The sequence below is a fragment of the Tasmannia lanceolata genome, unplaced genomic scaffold (genome assembly GCF_043159265.1).
Source record: "Tasmannia lanceolata isolate RefF3 unplaced genomic scaffold, GAP_Taslan_0.1 ptg000008l, whole genome shotgun sequence".
Classification (NCBI taxonomy): Eukaryota; Viridiplantae; Streptophyta; class Magnoliopsida; order Canellales; family Winteraceae; genus Tasmannia; species Tasmannia lanceolata.
Genome location: NW_027518685.1, coordinates 1,965,958 through 1,981,836, shown reverse-complemented (window position 1 = coordinate 1,981,836; position 15,879 = coordinate 1,965,958). Strand labels below are relative to the sequence as shown.

Below are 15,879 nucleotides of genomic sequence, written 5' to 3'. Positions count from 1 at the left end.
TTTCGACAGATTCTTCTTCCACAAACCTTTGTAACCTATTCTATTATCAAAATCCAAACCCTAGCTCCTCTGAGATTCTTAGATTTGTAATTTTCCCTAAATTTCAAACCCTCTATTGCATGTCTGCCCTTGCAATCTCAATTCCGGTCATCTTCTCCGGCAATCCTCTCTGATCTCCGGCCAATTTTCTACCTCCATCTCGATCTTCTTCTTCATTCTACCATTGCCACTTCATCCACCAAATCCACCAGAATCCGGCCATCCAGCCATTTTTTTAGGCCGATCTCCTCTCCGGGCAGCCATTCTTCACCTTCTTGATCATCCATCACCATTATCTCTTTCATTGTCTCTTGAAAACTCGAGTTTCAAGTAGAGGGAAGCTCGGATCTGGAAAATAAAAAAGAGAGATATTCATCTTCTCCGGTGAATTTTGCCGGAATCCGGCAGCCCTATCCTAGATTTCATCATCATCTATACCGTTTCGGGTCCGTTGATCTTGTATAGATCTGGCGGATCTTTAGCGAATTCCTTCATTCAGTCAGATCTGAACATTTCGAACGAATTCCGTTTTTCTCCGGTCAGATCTGCAAATTTCTCCGTCTCCGCAAATCTACTGCCATCTTTTTGTGGGAAATCTTTGCCTTTGCAAAGATATCATAAGAGAGCAATTGTTATGGTCATTCTTTCAAGGTGAAATCTGAGCATCTTCTTCAAATAGCAGATCATCAAGAGTACTATCATTTTCATTTGCAGGTAATAGTATTTTCACAATTTCTTTCATCTTTATTTTCATGGTTAATGGAAGTGGATGCTATTTTTGCCATTGATAGTGTGTTTGAAGATAGTAAAGAAAGAAAGGAGTAGTAGTTCTGTTGGTTTCATATGTTCATTCTTGAAGAATATTTGGGTTTTACCTGTTCAGTTTGTTAGGTCCTTGAGGTTTTACATTTGTTTTGAATTGTACATTTAAATGTTTAGAAAAGTCTCAACATGTGTATGTATTTAGCAGATTTTGAAACCGCACAAGTTCATCTCTTAAATTCGTGTTTGAATACATATGAGATAAAATGTCAAGGATTTTAGATCTTTGTTCTTTGTAGATGCTGCTAGGATTTTCACCAGAAGTTTTATTTGTGATTTCATAGTCATTGGGAAGTTCAAAATAAAATGATTCTGATACAATTGTCAGGACATGACAACAACTCAGTTGGAATTTTAATACTTCTCTTTCATACTAAGCTTTGAGTTAGGGTTCGAAGACGGTAATAAATGGATTGTTCAGGTGAGATTATCTCAAAGCTTATTATACTCATTCCTTTTTATTTAAATAAATTGTTTAATAGGAAGAAGGAGATCAGATGACTACTCTATTCGATATTATCGACATGGGTACTGTCTGATTTCAAGGCGGGATATAGAAATATTATCATGTGTATATGATATCAGATTATTACTTTAGCATCATCTGATTTCATCCCCATATTGGGGTGGTGTTTGTGGTTGGGCATAGAAGTGTTTGATATTGTTTTCTTTTACTTTATTAGGCTATCCAGCGGCTGGTCTGGACTAATTAATGTTGTTTATCATTTTATGATTGCTAAAGATTGTGTATTTTTTTTATTGAAAATTATTCTTTGCTCAGCACTTGATTTATTTTTATAAGAATAGAATGGAATTTGCGATTATCTGATAGCTTTTTCTTCTTTCTTTGATAGACTAACACAGTCTTATAGATTTCTGTTAATTTTCTTTAGATATTAGAATCCCCTCTCATTGCAAGGGCGATGAAGGCGCTAGCCTAAGCCCATCCTTAGGGGACTCTCTTAGTCCGAGTAGCCCTCCCCTCGTTTGTTTTTAAGACGTGCCTAGTCTTTTGAGATACCCTTAAACATTGTCATTTAGAGCCCCAATTTAGGGAGACAGGCTATGTCTCATGTAAGAAAAGTTATACTCTTTAGAGACAAGCTTTGTCTCATTAGTGAGTTCACCCTTAGGAGACATGCCATGTCTCGTCAGCACCTCTCTTGGAGCCCATTCTTGTGCTTAGAAGACTTGCCCAGTTTTGCTAGCATTTTTCTCTATTCTACCTCTGTGTCTAAGAGATTTACCCAGTCTCATTCTCTTGCTAAACCTCCTCTTTGTGCGTCGTTTGGTTTTGGGAGAACACCCTACTCGGCTTGGCATCATACCCCTACCCTTATGGGTATTGGGTTGCACATTTGTTGCACCCTAGGGCTAGGTAGCTGTCCGGCCCGGCTAGGTGTTTTACCTTTGCCAAATATGCACAAGGTCTCTTTTTCCTTATTACTTCTGAGCTTTATCTTAGTTTGATAGTCCACTAGCATAGGAATCCGTCCTTAGTCTAGAGAGTTAGTCCTCTTGTTCAGGAATCAAATTCTATCATCATAGGGGTTAGGATTCCATCCAACCTTTCATCAAATCATGTGTTTTTACCCGCTCTTGCAAGGCATAGGATGCTGTCCAACCCTTGAAAAGTCGTGTTTCTGTCATTTTTTCCCCGCAAAGCATAGGATGCTGTCCAACCTTTGTGGGATATTCAGGAGTCCGTCCTGCCCTTATGATGATAGGATTCAATCCTCTTGTGTCAAAAACATCAAAAACATATAAAAAACCAAAAATCTCAAAAATCTTGAGTTATTAGGAGTAGTTAGGAAATCTGTTCCGAACTACGTTGGCTTGATCCCTTTCAACAGGGTACGTAGTGCAGCTTGGGATTCACATCCTAGGTCCAGCCAAACCTTTAAAAATAAACATTTCAAATCTTCCAAAAATACAAAAATATTCAAACCATTTTCAAAAAGATCTTCCTTTAGAGTTAGGAGTCTGTCCTAGCTATTTGGGATGTCTTAGAGTTAGGAGTCTGTCCTGATTTGTATTGATATGGTGTGTCCTGTCGCGTGAGTGTCCCTAGAGTTAGGAGGCCTCAAGTTGATCGGTTAGATACTTAGTCAAATCGATGGCTAGACTAGGAAGCATATAGTCAGCCCATGGTTTTTTTTAGAATGCACGGCCTAGTTACACATAGGATGTAGGGCTCACCTGCATTAGCTTAAGGCTAATCAACTTGCATTAGTTAGGGCATATAGAGAGTCCTAAAAATTACAATTCACTTGAATTTAAGCAATCGTACAAAAAGCTTTAAAAATCAGTCGAATCTAGTGGATCGAGTCTAGGATAGCAGTTCTAGATGGTTAGGCATAGTAGTTTAGAATAGGGCATCGAACTACGTTGACTCCGATTCTTTCCGAGGCCGGGATACGTAGAGCAGCTGGGATGGATGGCCATCTTGGTCCGAGTCAAGTCCTACATTAGAGTTTTAGGATTCGTCTTGTCCAGTCGTGTATAGATTTGAATTATGTTGTGTGTTTTGCTGTGTTTTCTTACTTTCATGTACAGATCCTATACTTTTAGCTGTAGCATGCATGCGTTTGCACACCAGAACTTAGACACCAATTAGGTATGACACTCATAACCTAGTTATTCTCAGGTGACACTTCTTTTATTTCTTTTATGTGTGCTTATTATTCCTCCAAGACATGTATGATTAGATAGATGTCTTCTCGGAGATTTGCGTTCTCATTTCACATGACTTTCGCTCAAAACTCTTCAAAATCAATAATAAATGGCATAAGAGACCAGGTGCTTGCACTTGGGCTGATGAGGTGCTCTTTAGACCTCCCGAATTCGTAACCAGGCATGAACCCTCTTTTATATCTCTGGTTATCCGTTGCAGCAGAGCATAGTATGGGATCCTTGGCCCACTTCCTTGGATGGCGACTCTTCTTTGTTTAAGGTACGCCTCGAATCTGGGCTAGTCCCCGAATCGAGAGGTATCTCCCTTTGTATCGCCACTCATGCTGTGAGAGGCACATTCTTTCGAGAGTTCCTTGGTAGAGCTCTCCATTCACGTGGATGATCCTGAGACTGCTAGCGTGTGGGGCTCGTCCCTCACAACCTCTCTCTCGGATCGGGGTCCACAGATTTACCTATTTTGAATGCTGCAAAAAGGGCATAAATCTCTTTGGTAAGAGTCTTTGGCAAGTCGTGACTAAGCATACCGAATGCAGTTAGGGCTGACAATTTCACCCGGAAAAGCGGGAATCCGCCCCGCCCCGCTTGGGGAGGGGATTCCCCGATTTGAGTGGGGAAGGGGAAGGGGAAGGGGAAGGAGATTTAAAAAATTCCCCGGTGCGGGGAAGGGGAGGAGAAGGGGATGAAGTTGGTCCCGCTCCGCCCCGTATTAATGCCATTTTTTTCTTGTATTTTTTTAAGTGTTTTTTTTTTTTTGGGAAAACTACTAGAAACCCCTTGGATCAAAACATATCTACAAGATTCTCCCAAAATTTCCATTAGTACAGTTTTGTCCCTGACATAGCTTTTCGTGTTTTCTTTTACCCATAATCCATTGGGCATTGTCCCTCATTATATTAGTATATTACCCTTAGAAATCCCTAAAATCTCTCCCTCGAACCATCACTGTAAGGCAACATTAAATTCTTTGAAAATCTCCCTCCCCAAAATAAAGGCAACATCTCTCTGATGAGTGATGAGATTTTATGTGGTGTGCACTCGTATAGTCCATTATTTTTCAAAAAGTAATGTATGGGCTACGCCATAGGATGGTCCAAACCGTCCATTTGATAGGCTACAATTTAAAAGTACTTTACAGGCAACACCATAGATCATCCAAACTGTCCATTTGATGGGCCACAACGTAAATAGATTGCGGCCCAAAAATCATTTCCATAGGATGATTGCAACCCTCCGATCTATAGAAGGTACCATAATATGCAATTCCTCTATAGAACAGAGGGTTGGATTATCCTATGGAAATGATTTTTGGGCCAGAACCTATTTACGTTGTGGCCGCCCATCAAATGGACAGTTTGGATCATCCTACGATGTGCCCATCAAGTGGAAGGTCTGGATCATCCTATGCCTATAGTAGTATGGTGTGCCTATCAAATGGACGGTTTGGATCTTCCTATGGTGTGGCACGTACAGTACTTTTTGGCAGGTTGGATTGGGAATTAGGGATCTGCTAGGGACTAGTGATCAATTAAATGAATCTGAGAGCAACCACCTTTGTCCCCAGGTTAATAAAATGAATAAGACAAAATCTTAGCCTATGTGGGTTGTGTGGCTACACTCACATGCAACAACAGCCAAGCCGCAACATGCCTGAAGTGATTGTCTCTAGCAAATCTTTAGTTTTAAACCTAACATTTAAAAAAAGTAAAATGAGAAAGTAAAGTGATTGTCCCCGAAGGATGCGGGGCGGGGAAGGGGAGGGGATGGGGATTAGATATTCCCCGTGGGGAGGGGAGGGGGATTTCCCACCATCCCCGCAGTGGGGAGGGGAAGGGGAGGGGGGAAATTCCCTGCAGAGGGGGAAGGAGTAAGGAACCCCAACATCCGGCCCCGACCCGCCCCGTTGCCAGCCCTGAATGCAGTGAGTTGTGTGAATGATTCTTTGCTATAAAAGAATGTAACATGCTTTGGATATGGAAAGATGCACTGTCCTTTCTATTCTTCTCCCTCTCATACAAGCAAGCATCTATTACTTTAATAATTGATAAGCGGTTCCTCAGATTTATTCTTCTCCCGCAGAGGGGGAAGGAGTAAGGAACCCCAACATCCGGCCCCGCCCCGCCCCGCCCCGTTGCCAGCCCTGAATGCAGTGAGTTGTGTGAATGATTCTTTGCTATAAAAGAATGTAACATGCTTTGGATATGGAAAGATGCACTGTCCTTTCTATTCTTCTCCCTCTCATACAAGCAAGCATCTATTACTTTAATAATTGATAAGCGGTTCCTCAGATTTATTCAACAGCTAGCATGTACGTAGATAAAGTTATAAATAGCTTCCATGTCCTTGAGAAGAAAAAACAGGCCCTCTCCTTTCTCATTCATTTCGAGGTCTGTTATTGTAGTGGTGACTGAATTCGGGTACGTACATTTTGGTCCCTTTTTTTTTCTCATCTCTGTTACAACTAGTTGGAGAAAAGTAGGCCTAGAAGAGACATGGAGTATCGCCATTCTTTCCGGCTCTCCTCTGAGGAGGAGGCCAGCGTTAGAGTAATCACCACCAAACATGCTCCAGAGGATCACAAGTTCGAACTCAAACCCCTCGTCGGTGCAATAGAGGACATTTTTCACCATGCCCTCTTCTCAAGTACAATGGTGAGTATTGGCTACATAAATGGTTATAATGGTGCAACATCATTGGTGGGGATAAATCTCATCTGTTAATGACCCCTTCTCAAGTACAACTTTTCAGTAGATTTTTTCTTATTCAATTAATTCATCTGAGGTTGCTGCTCTGTCATGCAACGGCCAGCCGTCAAATGCCTTTCTGCAAAAGTCCCTAGCAAATCTCATAATTAAGGGATTTTCTAGGGACTTTCCTAGAAAGTCCGTTGTTGCATGAGAGAGCAGCCACACAGGCTCAATTTTCAACAGATTTTGTCTTATTCATTTCATTCATCCGAGGTGGCTGCTCTCTCATACAGTAGCCAGCCGTGAAATGCCTTGGTGTGAAAGTTCCTAGCAAATCCTTTTAATTATGCGTTAATTATGTAATGTTGGCCCAGATTGAATGGATTAATTATGCATTGTTGTAATGCATAAGAGCGAGGTAGTAATGCATAAGAGCGAGGTAGAGGCGTTAGGGAGATACAGACCAAAAGACCCGTGTAGAGCTCCACTAAAAAACACAAACAACAAAATATAAATTTTTATATATCAAAACACTTATAACAAACTGAGTGTTCTTCTCCTTTATGAATCTCTACAACTTCTTCTCTCTTGCTTTACCCAACCTTACAATCTGTACACAAAATGATTACATACTAAAGACACAAAACACTCCCAAAATAGCTAACTACATTAAACACCTCGTTGTAGCCCCCATGAGTCTTTTAGTCAACCTAAGCAACATCATAGAAATTCCCAAGAGACTCATGGGGAATCTAGCCTTAACATAGATACAAGGACTTCCATTTTCAAAATATAATTAATACCCTAGAACACTACAATGACTTTTCACAAACCAGGGAACATTGATTTTGACTTACAAATTCCAACATGTAAATCAACAAGTAATGTTGTGATGAAACACAATAGTAGAATATAAGTTATTTACATGGTTTGTCACGTTCCAAGACAATCCAACAGCTTCCACTGTTGGTGAAGATTACAAAATAAAAGGTACTTAAAAGGTCTACAGTCCCTAATATTTGTACAACAGTTTCTCCGAATGACGAAACCTATACAATTTTTACATGTTAAAAGTAGGGCTGCAACTCGGGTCGGGCGGGTCGGGTTTTGGAGAACCCAACCCTACCCGAGAAATATCTTGGGTCGGGTTTTTTTTCAGAAAACCCACGATTCTCAAACCCGGCCCTACCCATGATAAATCTCGGGTTGGGTTGGGTCGGGTCGGGTTTTTTCACGTTGACGCAATTTTTTAAGTAAAATTCTTATTTGGCAAGGCAACTCAACTCATAGAAGCAGAAATTACACTCACATTACACTTAAATCAAACAATGATGTAATTACACTCACATTACACTTGAATCAAACAATGCCGTAATCAAACAATGTTGTAATTACAATCAAACAATGCTGAATTAAACACTTGAATCAACTCAACTCATAGAAGCAGAAATTACACTCACATACAATAACAGTGGGTGGGTGGGTTTTCACTTTTAACTTTTAACTAACAATAGAAAAAAAATGTACATACTATAACTTATGTAACTCGGGTCGGGTCGGTTCGGGCTCCTTCAAACCCGGCTCGACCCGAGATTCATGCGGGCTTTTGAATGCTCAACCCGGCTCGACCCGAAACCCATGAAACCTGAACCCAGCCCAGGTTATTTTCGGGTCGGGTCGATGTGGGTCGGGTAAAACCCGGCTCGAGTTGCAGCCCTAGTTAAAAGTAACCTACTTTGTGCTTCCCCCTATGGAACTTACAAATGACAGAACTGGAGACGGTTGTTTAACCGTCATATATGCTATGTCCATTAATCCTAGAGACAGACTAACTTCTGTTGCAAAATATATGTAGTGACATATTTGGTTCTTTCGGTGGATTTTGTCTATCGCCGATTAATGTATTTCTTGAAGTGATATAACTAATATGGGTGCGGTTGTGATGACCTGTATGCAGGTTTCTGAACTGAGCAATCTTGCTGATAAAACTGACTCTTGCCATGGAGAAAAATTTGAATTGAAGGAAGCCCTTCGTCACACCATCCATCGTCTTTCTTGGGAGGTAGAATCACATATTCATTTGAACAGTGTGATCAAGTAATTTCCAATTCAATTTTTTAACTAAGAGCATAAAAGCTGAAACAACTTTCATAAACTGGCAGATAACTTGCAAGTTCTCTAGGTTTACAAATCCTCACACTACCGCATTGGCATTGTTTGAGTTGCTGGAGAGTTACTCATGGGAAGCAAAGGTAGTACTAGTTTTGGCCGCGTTCGCAATGAGCTACGGAGACTTCTGGCTCACAGTAAAACCCATTGTTGAGAACCCCCTCACCAAATTGGTATGCTTTCTCAAGCAGAGACCATGCCTTCTCAAAACTAATGAGATGCTAAGATCACATTTTCAAGCTCTCAGTTTTTTGGTGAAATCCATGTTGGAATCTACCAAATGCATCCTCCAACTTAAAGAATGCTCTGTGGAGTTCCAATTTCAAGCTCAGATACCACTTGTTGCTTATCGGATTATCAAGGCTGTAGCTGCTTGCTACTCTTATAACATGGCCTTGGTTGAAATGGGTAGCGAGTAAGATGACCGATGATCATTTTGGACTTGATTTAGATTGAAATTACTAATATTTTTGCCTCACAAAGGTAATTTTCTGATGCAGTGATACCACTTTGGCCACTGAAATTCCAGAACTCACTACTTACTCCAAGGATGTGGTTGAAATCCAAAGCTACCTGAGGAAGCAACTTGATGTATTTGGTGAGTTTTGGTATAACACTCTTGGGTTTGTTTGTGTTGCTAAAAGTTCATTTGGAAGTGTAGGTAGGCTAACATATCTGTTTGGAGGACTACAGGCTATGAATCGTTTGTGCAAGAAATCAACAAGGAACATGAAGATATTGTGAAGCTAATTGAGAATTTCTATGCCTCAAAAGATACCATGTTTCTTTGGAGTAGCTCGAAAAACGTTGATTCTGTGAAGCTTTCAAAGGTTTTCCATCTTGCCCCATTTGATTTTTTTTTCTTTTGGGTAAGCTGGGGTTTAGCGTTGACTCCTACCGATTTATTTGATAAAGAGAAAGATGATACAATAAAAGCATAAAACCAGCCTTAACTCGGAACATGAGAGAGAGGGAGAACCAAGGCTAAGTACATATGAGCGATAAACATTAAGCCTAAGCGATCAAAATGCTCAATACTTGTGAATTACATAATCAGCTAATATGGAAGAGGTATATTAGGCTCTTTGTGAGCGTTTTGGGCAAATTTTCTTGTGGACTTCCTGTCATGCTTCCTTTGATTCCTCAAGTTCTGGAGTCTCTATTTCACCACTCCCCTCATGCTCGACTCGAATCAGGTGGAACTGATTACATTCATCCGCCCGAGATACATTCTTTTTTGAAGATTCTTTGGGACCTTTTGTGTTTGTTTGATCTTCCTCCTTTTCTGAGGAGGAATCAAATGAGGAAACCTCGTCAGGGTCGGAATAGTCCTCTGATCCAGTGTCCTCTTCACTCTCTTCATCATCCGTCTTTGCATCTCAGTCCTGATTATCAAAAGTTTCACCTGTTTTTTGCTTTTCAGGTTTATCTTGCTCTTTAGATTTGTGACAAATTGGATTGGAATTTTGTAGTGCTTACCTCAATCCATTTGAATTTGTGGTGCTTACCCCAATTGGATTTTGTAGTGCTTACCCCAATCCATGATTTACTATCCCCAATTTTCAAGCCTCAGAGAATATCAAAGGCTCGTTTAGATGACGTTTTATGATCTTTGATTGAAAAATGGGTTTTTAATCCGGAATTTATCTGGGAACTCGGGTCGGCACCTTAAATTTTATTAATATAAAATGAAAGTACAAGAGGGGGACATGCCACCTAACATCCAAACCAAAAGTTAAGCAACGACCAAAAGATTGCCTCTGCATATAGCTAGCAATTTCCAATGTATCACAACGGACCACACCCCTAATCTCTCTAAGTAGGTCATTCCACAAAATAAAAATTTTGTTATATCTATTTTTAGAACCAAAATTTGATAAAGAGTCTGCCGCTTGGTTACCTTCTCTGTACTGGTGCGAGATAGTAGAATTAAGAAGCCTGATCAATTTTTTGCTAAAATTAAAGTATCAACCATGGCATGTTACCCTTCCTTGGATACTTGATTGATAAAATGAGTTATTGGCACTATTTCTTTTGTTTAGATCTAACAATTACGTGCTTGTTGGTACAGGCAACCCTGCAAGTACTGAAAGGCCACTCAGTTGCCCTTTTGATCTCAGATTTTGATGTCAACCTACAACAATTTTCTGTTCTTATTGACACATACAACAACATCAAACATAAGTATGGAAAAGCCTTTGAAGTTCTTTGGATCCCTATGGTGGATCAATCTGTTCAGTGGACTGAGGCCCATGAAACAACTTTCACTCGCCTTGCTATTTCGATGCCTTGGTATTCGTTTGGCCACCCTACAATGCTTAAAATGGCATTTGTTCGATACATCAGGGAATCGTGGAATTTCCAGAAGAAACCAATACTAGTCATTCTAGATAACAAAGGAAATGTTGCTTCCACCAATGCACTTCCCTTGGTGATGCTATGGGGCAGTTTGTCATCACGTCCTTTCTCAAATTTGTTGGAACCCAACCTTTCTCAAGTCACTATGACTACTGATTACAAGGTGAAGGAAGATTTGGCGGTAGCGAGTAGTAGTCATTCGCATTGCCATCGCATGGTGCTCCCTTTCACATGTGAGAACATTGGGTCTCTCAGCTACTTAGTCTTTTATCCTGTTTTAGCTTATATGTCCATGGGGATGCCTAGTATTCCTTTTCTCTATGTTCCTTCTTCTTGTTGTAATATTTTATTATCAATAGAATAAACTACTTTCTTCATTTGTGATTTAATGTAATGGTATTGCATAACAAATTGATATAGGCAACACGAAAGCAAAGAAAAAAATTCGATCAGAATACAATGTTAACTGACTAATGCCTTAGAAATGATCATCTTCGATCTTTGGCAATTAACTTTAAAAAATCCATGGATTTCATTAGTTTTGTAATTTAGAAGGGATCTTAATGCTGGAAACCTCTCTAAAAATCCTTGGATTTCATTCGACCAAAAGCCATTGATAATGATCTTAATGCTTGAAACCTCTCTGGAAACCTTCTTCCCTCACGTTTTCTCCTTGCTCCACTCACTTCAATGATGGGAACTGGTTTGTCGCTCTCTTTCGATGATGATAACAAAAGAGACTCAAATCATGTTCTCGTGTGCAACCAGAGGGCCGGAGGAACTCTATATATAGAGTATTGGGAGAGTGGGACTGGGAGAAGATCGGCAGTATCCTTCGCAATCCGGAGGGCAATTCGATCATGTCTTTCTCTGGACCGGCAGGGGAATGTGATGCCAATGAGGCCGAGGCGAGAGGCCTGTTGTTTGGATTAAAATGGTGTGCCTCTCACAAATTAGGACTGCTCATAATTGAAGGGGATTCATCCAACGTCATTGCTGCTTGGGCAGCGAACAAGTGCTCTGGGCCGTGGCACTTGCCGTCCATCCTCGACGAAATCTGGGATTTAATCCGCGAGTTAAATCCTCAGCTTATTCACCCGGAAAGGTCGGCAAACACTGAGGCTGATGAACTCGCCAAGGCCGGAACTGCAAGGATCGACTTTGTCATCACTCTCTTTGGGCAGGAATTGGGGGATGATTGAATCGTTTCACATGTAGTTCTCATTTTATTTTCTTGCTGTCAGATATGCCATGATCGGCATGGAGCAGACACCTTGTCCCTTTGTATCTGATGTATCTATCTATTTGATGGAAATAAAATTTTGTTAACTTTTTAAAAAAGAAACCACTTTCACATAGTTTATTTTCATTAAATAGTTAGGTTATCTTATCACAAATAATCCTAGCCGTTGACCGTTCCAAAAGTCATCAACGGATGGGATTTGTCCCAATCTACAAAACACAAATCCCACAAGAACACATGAGATATACGGGGCTTTCTTATACAAAATGGTTATATATAGAGAAAAATAAGATGCACAAGTCACAGACAGGAGAAATCCACAAGCGCAACCATGAGGAATCCACAAGTGTGGTTTCTAATATATGAGGAGCAGAGAGATCCACGGCCTATGAGCCGGTGTATAGCTCCACTAAAAGCAAGAAAAGACACCAAGACAGAACTTTGGTACAAAATACCTTATAAAAGACACCAACATCTCTATTTTATTGAAAATTTTATAATTTTCTAGAACTACAGCAATAATAGTAGAAGGGCGGTCTGTGACAGCCCTCACACAAGAGTGTCATGATATAGTTTATGAGATAATAGAGATGTTGGTGTATGGCCAGATATTCACGAAGAAATATAGTTATTATGGTAGACCAAAGGTGGGGTCCATTGGACTGTCAATGGGACCCAAGCAGTCTGATGGACCAGCTGAATCCAAACTTAAACAAACAGATCTAGACACATTATCAGGATCCATCGACACATTTAGGAGCCGTTTGGATAGACGGATTTTAGAATCCAGGTTTTTAGTTTGAAAACAGTGTAAAAGATAGTACATGATCAAGCTGTTGTATGTTGTCCTGACAGCGTTTCTTGGATTTTAAGTGAGAAAATCAGGTTTTAAAAATCTCTCCTGCATCCTGAGATTTCTAAAACCTGGAAATATGGGAGAATATGCTACTCTCTTGCTGACGGAAAGAAGGGCGAGAAGGAAAAAAAACGAGTAAAAATCAACGGCTGGTCCGCTTATTCTGTTGTCTCTTAGCTACAATTTTGAAGAAACCCTAGATTCTAAAATCCACATATCCAAACGGACCCTTAGGATCGTTACTATAGGGTCTGAAATTTTTTCCAATCAGATCCAAACAACTAACAAAAGACCGTGGGACGGTCCTAACTCCGAATTTATTATACTACTTTACGAAAATACCCTTCCACTTTTTTATGACCGTGGGACGGTCCTATCTCCGAATTTATTATATACTACTCCCTTCCCGTTCATTTGAGTAAAAGTCATATATATGTGTTTTGTCATTCATCTCTTTCAAGTCACAGCTATAACCATTGACCCTACGTCCCTAGCCCACCAGGCTCACACTTCCCCTCTCCCTAGTCTTCTTCTAAGAAATTTAACTATGTACAATGTAAGTAGGATCTACTGGATCATGACTAAGTAGGATCTAAAGAAACTCCGAATCCCATCCCACCCATAAGGGCGTGAATGGGGAGTGAATGGATTGTGACCGAGACATAGTTGGATTTGATTCGAAGTGGATCCATTGACACACCTACTATGGAGCTTGCAATCATAAGGGTAGACGACTAGACGTAGACACGGGAAATGCAGGGTTCAAACACACCAAAAATTGAAATACAAACAACATACAGCAAGGCAACAGCAGAACGGCAGGGGCAGCAACAGAGGCAGAGTTACTCAGCAGTGAACCCCACCCAAAACTTTACTCTGTCTCTTGGACTCCACGTGACTCCACGGCCTCAATCACCCTCTCTACCTTTAATGGAATTTGCAGCATACTATACAAAAGAAGAGTCCTGAAAATATGCAACTACCCTGCCCTCTACGTATCATTGTTTCTTCTTCGCCGCTCATTTCTGCACTCCATGTGAACTTTTTAGGCCTTAAATGACTCAACCTATAAAAGAAAAGCCACGCCTCAACTTACAAACATAGTTACAAAGTTCTCAAGAGTAATTGAAAGTTTTTGAAAAGTCCATTTTAAGTTTTACAAAAGGCTACTGATATTGGTAATTTGGTACTACCATCTTTTGATCATTGCACTAACTCATCTTGTCTTTTATTATTTAAACAGCTGTCAAAGGTTATTACATATGAGTGCAACTCGGGTCGATTTTTTGGAATTAGGGTTGGGCTTTTACCTTAAAATCGGGTCGGGATGGGTTCAGGTTGATTCCAATTCATTTTTTAGCAAAAGCACAACCTAACCCAATCCAAGGTGCACTCCTATTATTACAGTTCCTAAAAACTTTTCTAAGCCCAATAAAAAAGAAAAAAACAAGTTGAGTTTGTACAATTATTAAAAGATGGCAGTGCCAATATCAGTAGCTTTGAAAAATCTTGAACAATTAATACAATTTTATATATTTTTTAAATTAATGGCAAAGATTCTGAATTAAACCTGATTTTTCCAAATCAGACATGAATTTTACGAATAATACGATAATTTCTTCTGAATTGTTTTAAAACATCCTAAGAAATTCAGCACCAATGAAGTAGACATTATAGTGCTATTAGTGCAGACATAAAAACACTTGCGCTTTTCCGAAATTTTGCTGAATTCTTGAGGCATTTTTTGAATATTTGGAGTACCGATTTTTTCTTGTATCCGAGCTTGGTTAGCTATGGTTACAAACGTGCCATCATTTTTTATGGCATGAAAAGAATACCCTTTATCTATTATAATATATGGTGTCTTACTTCTTTGACGCTAGGGGTTATTCTCGAAAATTATACTACTAATTGGCATTTGTAATTTTATTCCAATTTCAATTTGTAGGTGAGGATTTCTTTGTTTACTCATGAATATTTTTTGTCTACCTCCAATCCTTCGTATCCACAATGTGGGGACCGGAGGGGAGGCAATGGGACCAGGGGCGATGGCACTTGAAAGGGAAGGGGGACAGTTGCCCCCCTTAATTGTTTGGGAAAAAAATATATACCTTTATTTTTTAATATTTTTTTATACTTACCCCTTATTAAAAAAAATATGCCCCCCTTTCCGATCATCCCTAAGATAGAAAATAATTTTTGCACCCCTTGTGAAAAATTCCTGGCATCGCCCCTGAATGGGACATGTAAAATACTAACAAAATCATAGGGTACGTGTTGATTAAAACACTAGCTTTTCTGATCTTGATATGAGGCTAATCTATATTTCATCACTAATACATGCAATATGACAAAAAAAAATGACATTTACTATGTCGTCTGCTAAGAGAAGGAAACAAAGTTGCAGATGGCTTAGCTAACAAGTGGGTCTACAGTCTACTAATAAGTAGAATTATAAGAGTCAACAACCCCCGTGACTTACCTTCCTCAGTTCATCAACATTGTTAAGCACAAGTGACATCTCAACAGAAAGGAAGATCAAGTGTCATTCAAGCAAATTACCGGCAACTTCTCCGGTGAGGTAGACCGAAAGAATGTTTCTTGAAGCTCCTTCAATAGGACGTACTGGCAGCTGTCATGACTCGAAAGAACACCACATATGCACATTGAATATATATTCGAAGCCTTTTCTTCCTCGGACCACCCCCCTTCAGTGTATTTACGAGTTATGACTACTTTTTTAACACTACCATCTCGCACGGGGCACATGTACATAAAATCAGCACTGTTGATCTCGTAGAAACTATCAGGGGACCCACATTGCATTGGCTCCACTCCAAGCGGGAAATGCCTCACGATCAACGGATCAAAATGTTCTGAATGGCTCACCACTGTTTATCTTTTTTGTTTTTAATCCTACTGGCAAAAAAAATTTTAAGTTTTTAATCCTAATGGAGTAAAATCCATTTCGATGTAGATGTAAATCCCTACCTGCATAAAATAGTAATGGTGAA

At 39.9% G+C, this 15,879-nt stretch overlaps 1 protein-coding gene across 1 annotated transcript; it reads left to right on the top strand.

Annotated features, from left to right (window-relative positions):
* Window positions 1-5,882: 5,882 nt before the first annotated feature.
* Window positions 5,883-11,145, top strand: LOC143882531 (protein SIEVE ELEMENT OCCLUSION B-like). Its single transcript, XM_077386011.1, has 6 exons — window positions 5,883-6,203; window positions 8,197-8,301; window positions 8,402-8,823; window positions 8,909-9,006; window positions 9,102-9,238; window positions 10,480-11,145. The coding sequence occupies exons 1-6, from the start codon at window positions 6,045-6,047 to the stop codon at window positions 11,128-11,130; spliced, it is 1,572 nt and encodes a 523-aa protein (XP_077242126.1). The 5' UTR covers window positions 5,883-6,044; the 3' UTR covers window positions 11,131-11,145.
* The last annotated feature ends 4,734 nt before the right edge of the window (window positions 11,146-15,879 follow it).

Bases quoted from the DNA above. Each gene is read 5' to 3' on its own strand.
- LOC143882531 (XM_077386011.1), top strand. From the start codon at position 6,045: ATGGAGTATCGCCATTCTTTCCGGCTCTCCTCTGAGGAGGAGGCCAGC. The intron at 8,824-8,908 runs GTAAGATGACCG...TTTCTGATGCAG, and splicing joins TTGGTTGAAATGGGTAGCGA to TGATACCACTTTGGCCACTG. The intron at 9,239-10,479 runs GTTTTCCATCTT...TTGTTGGTACAG, and splicing joins ATTCTGTGAAGCTTTCAAAG to GCAACCCTGCAAGTACTGAA.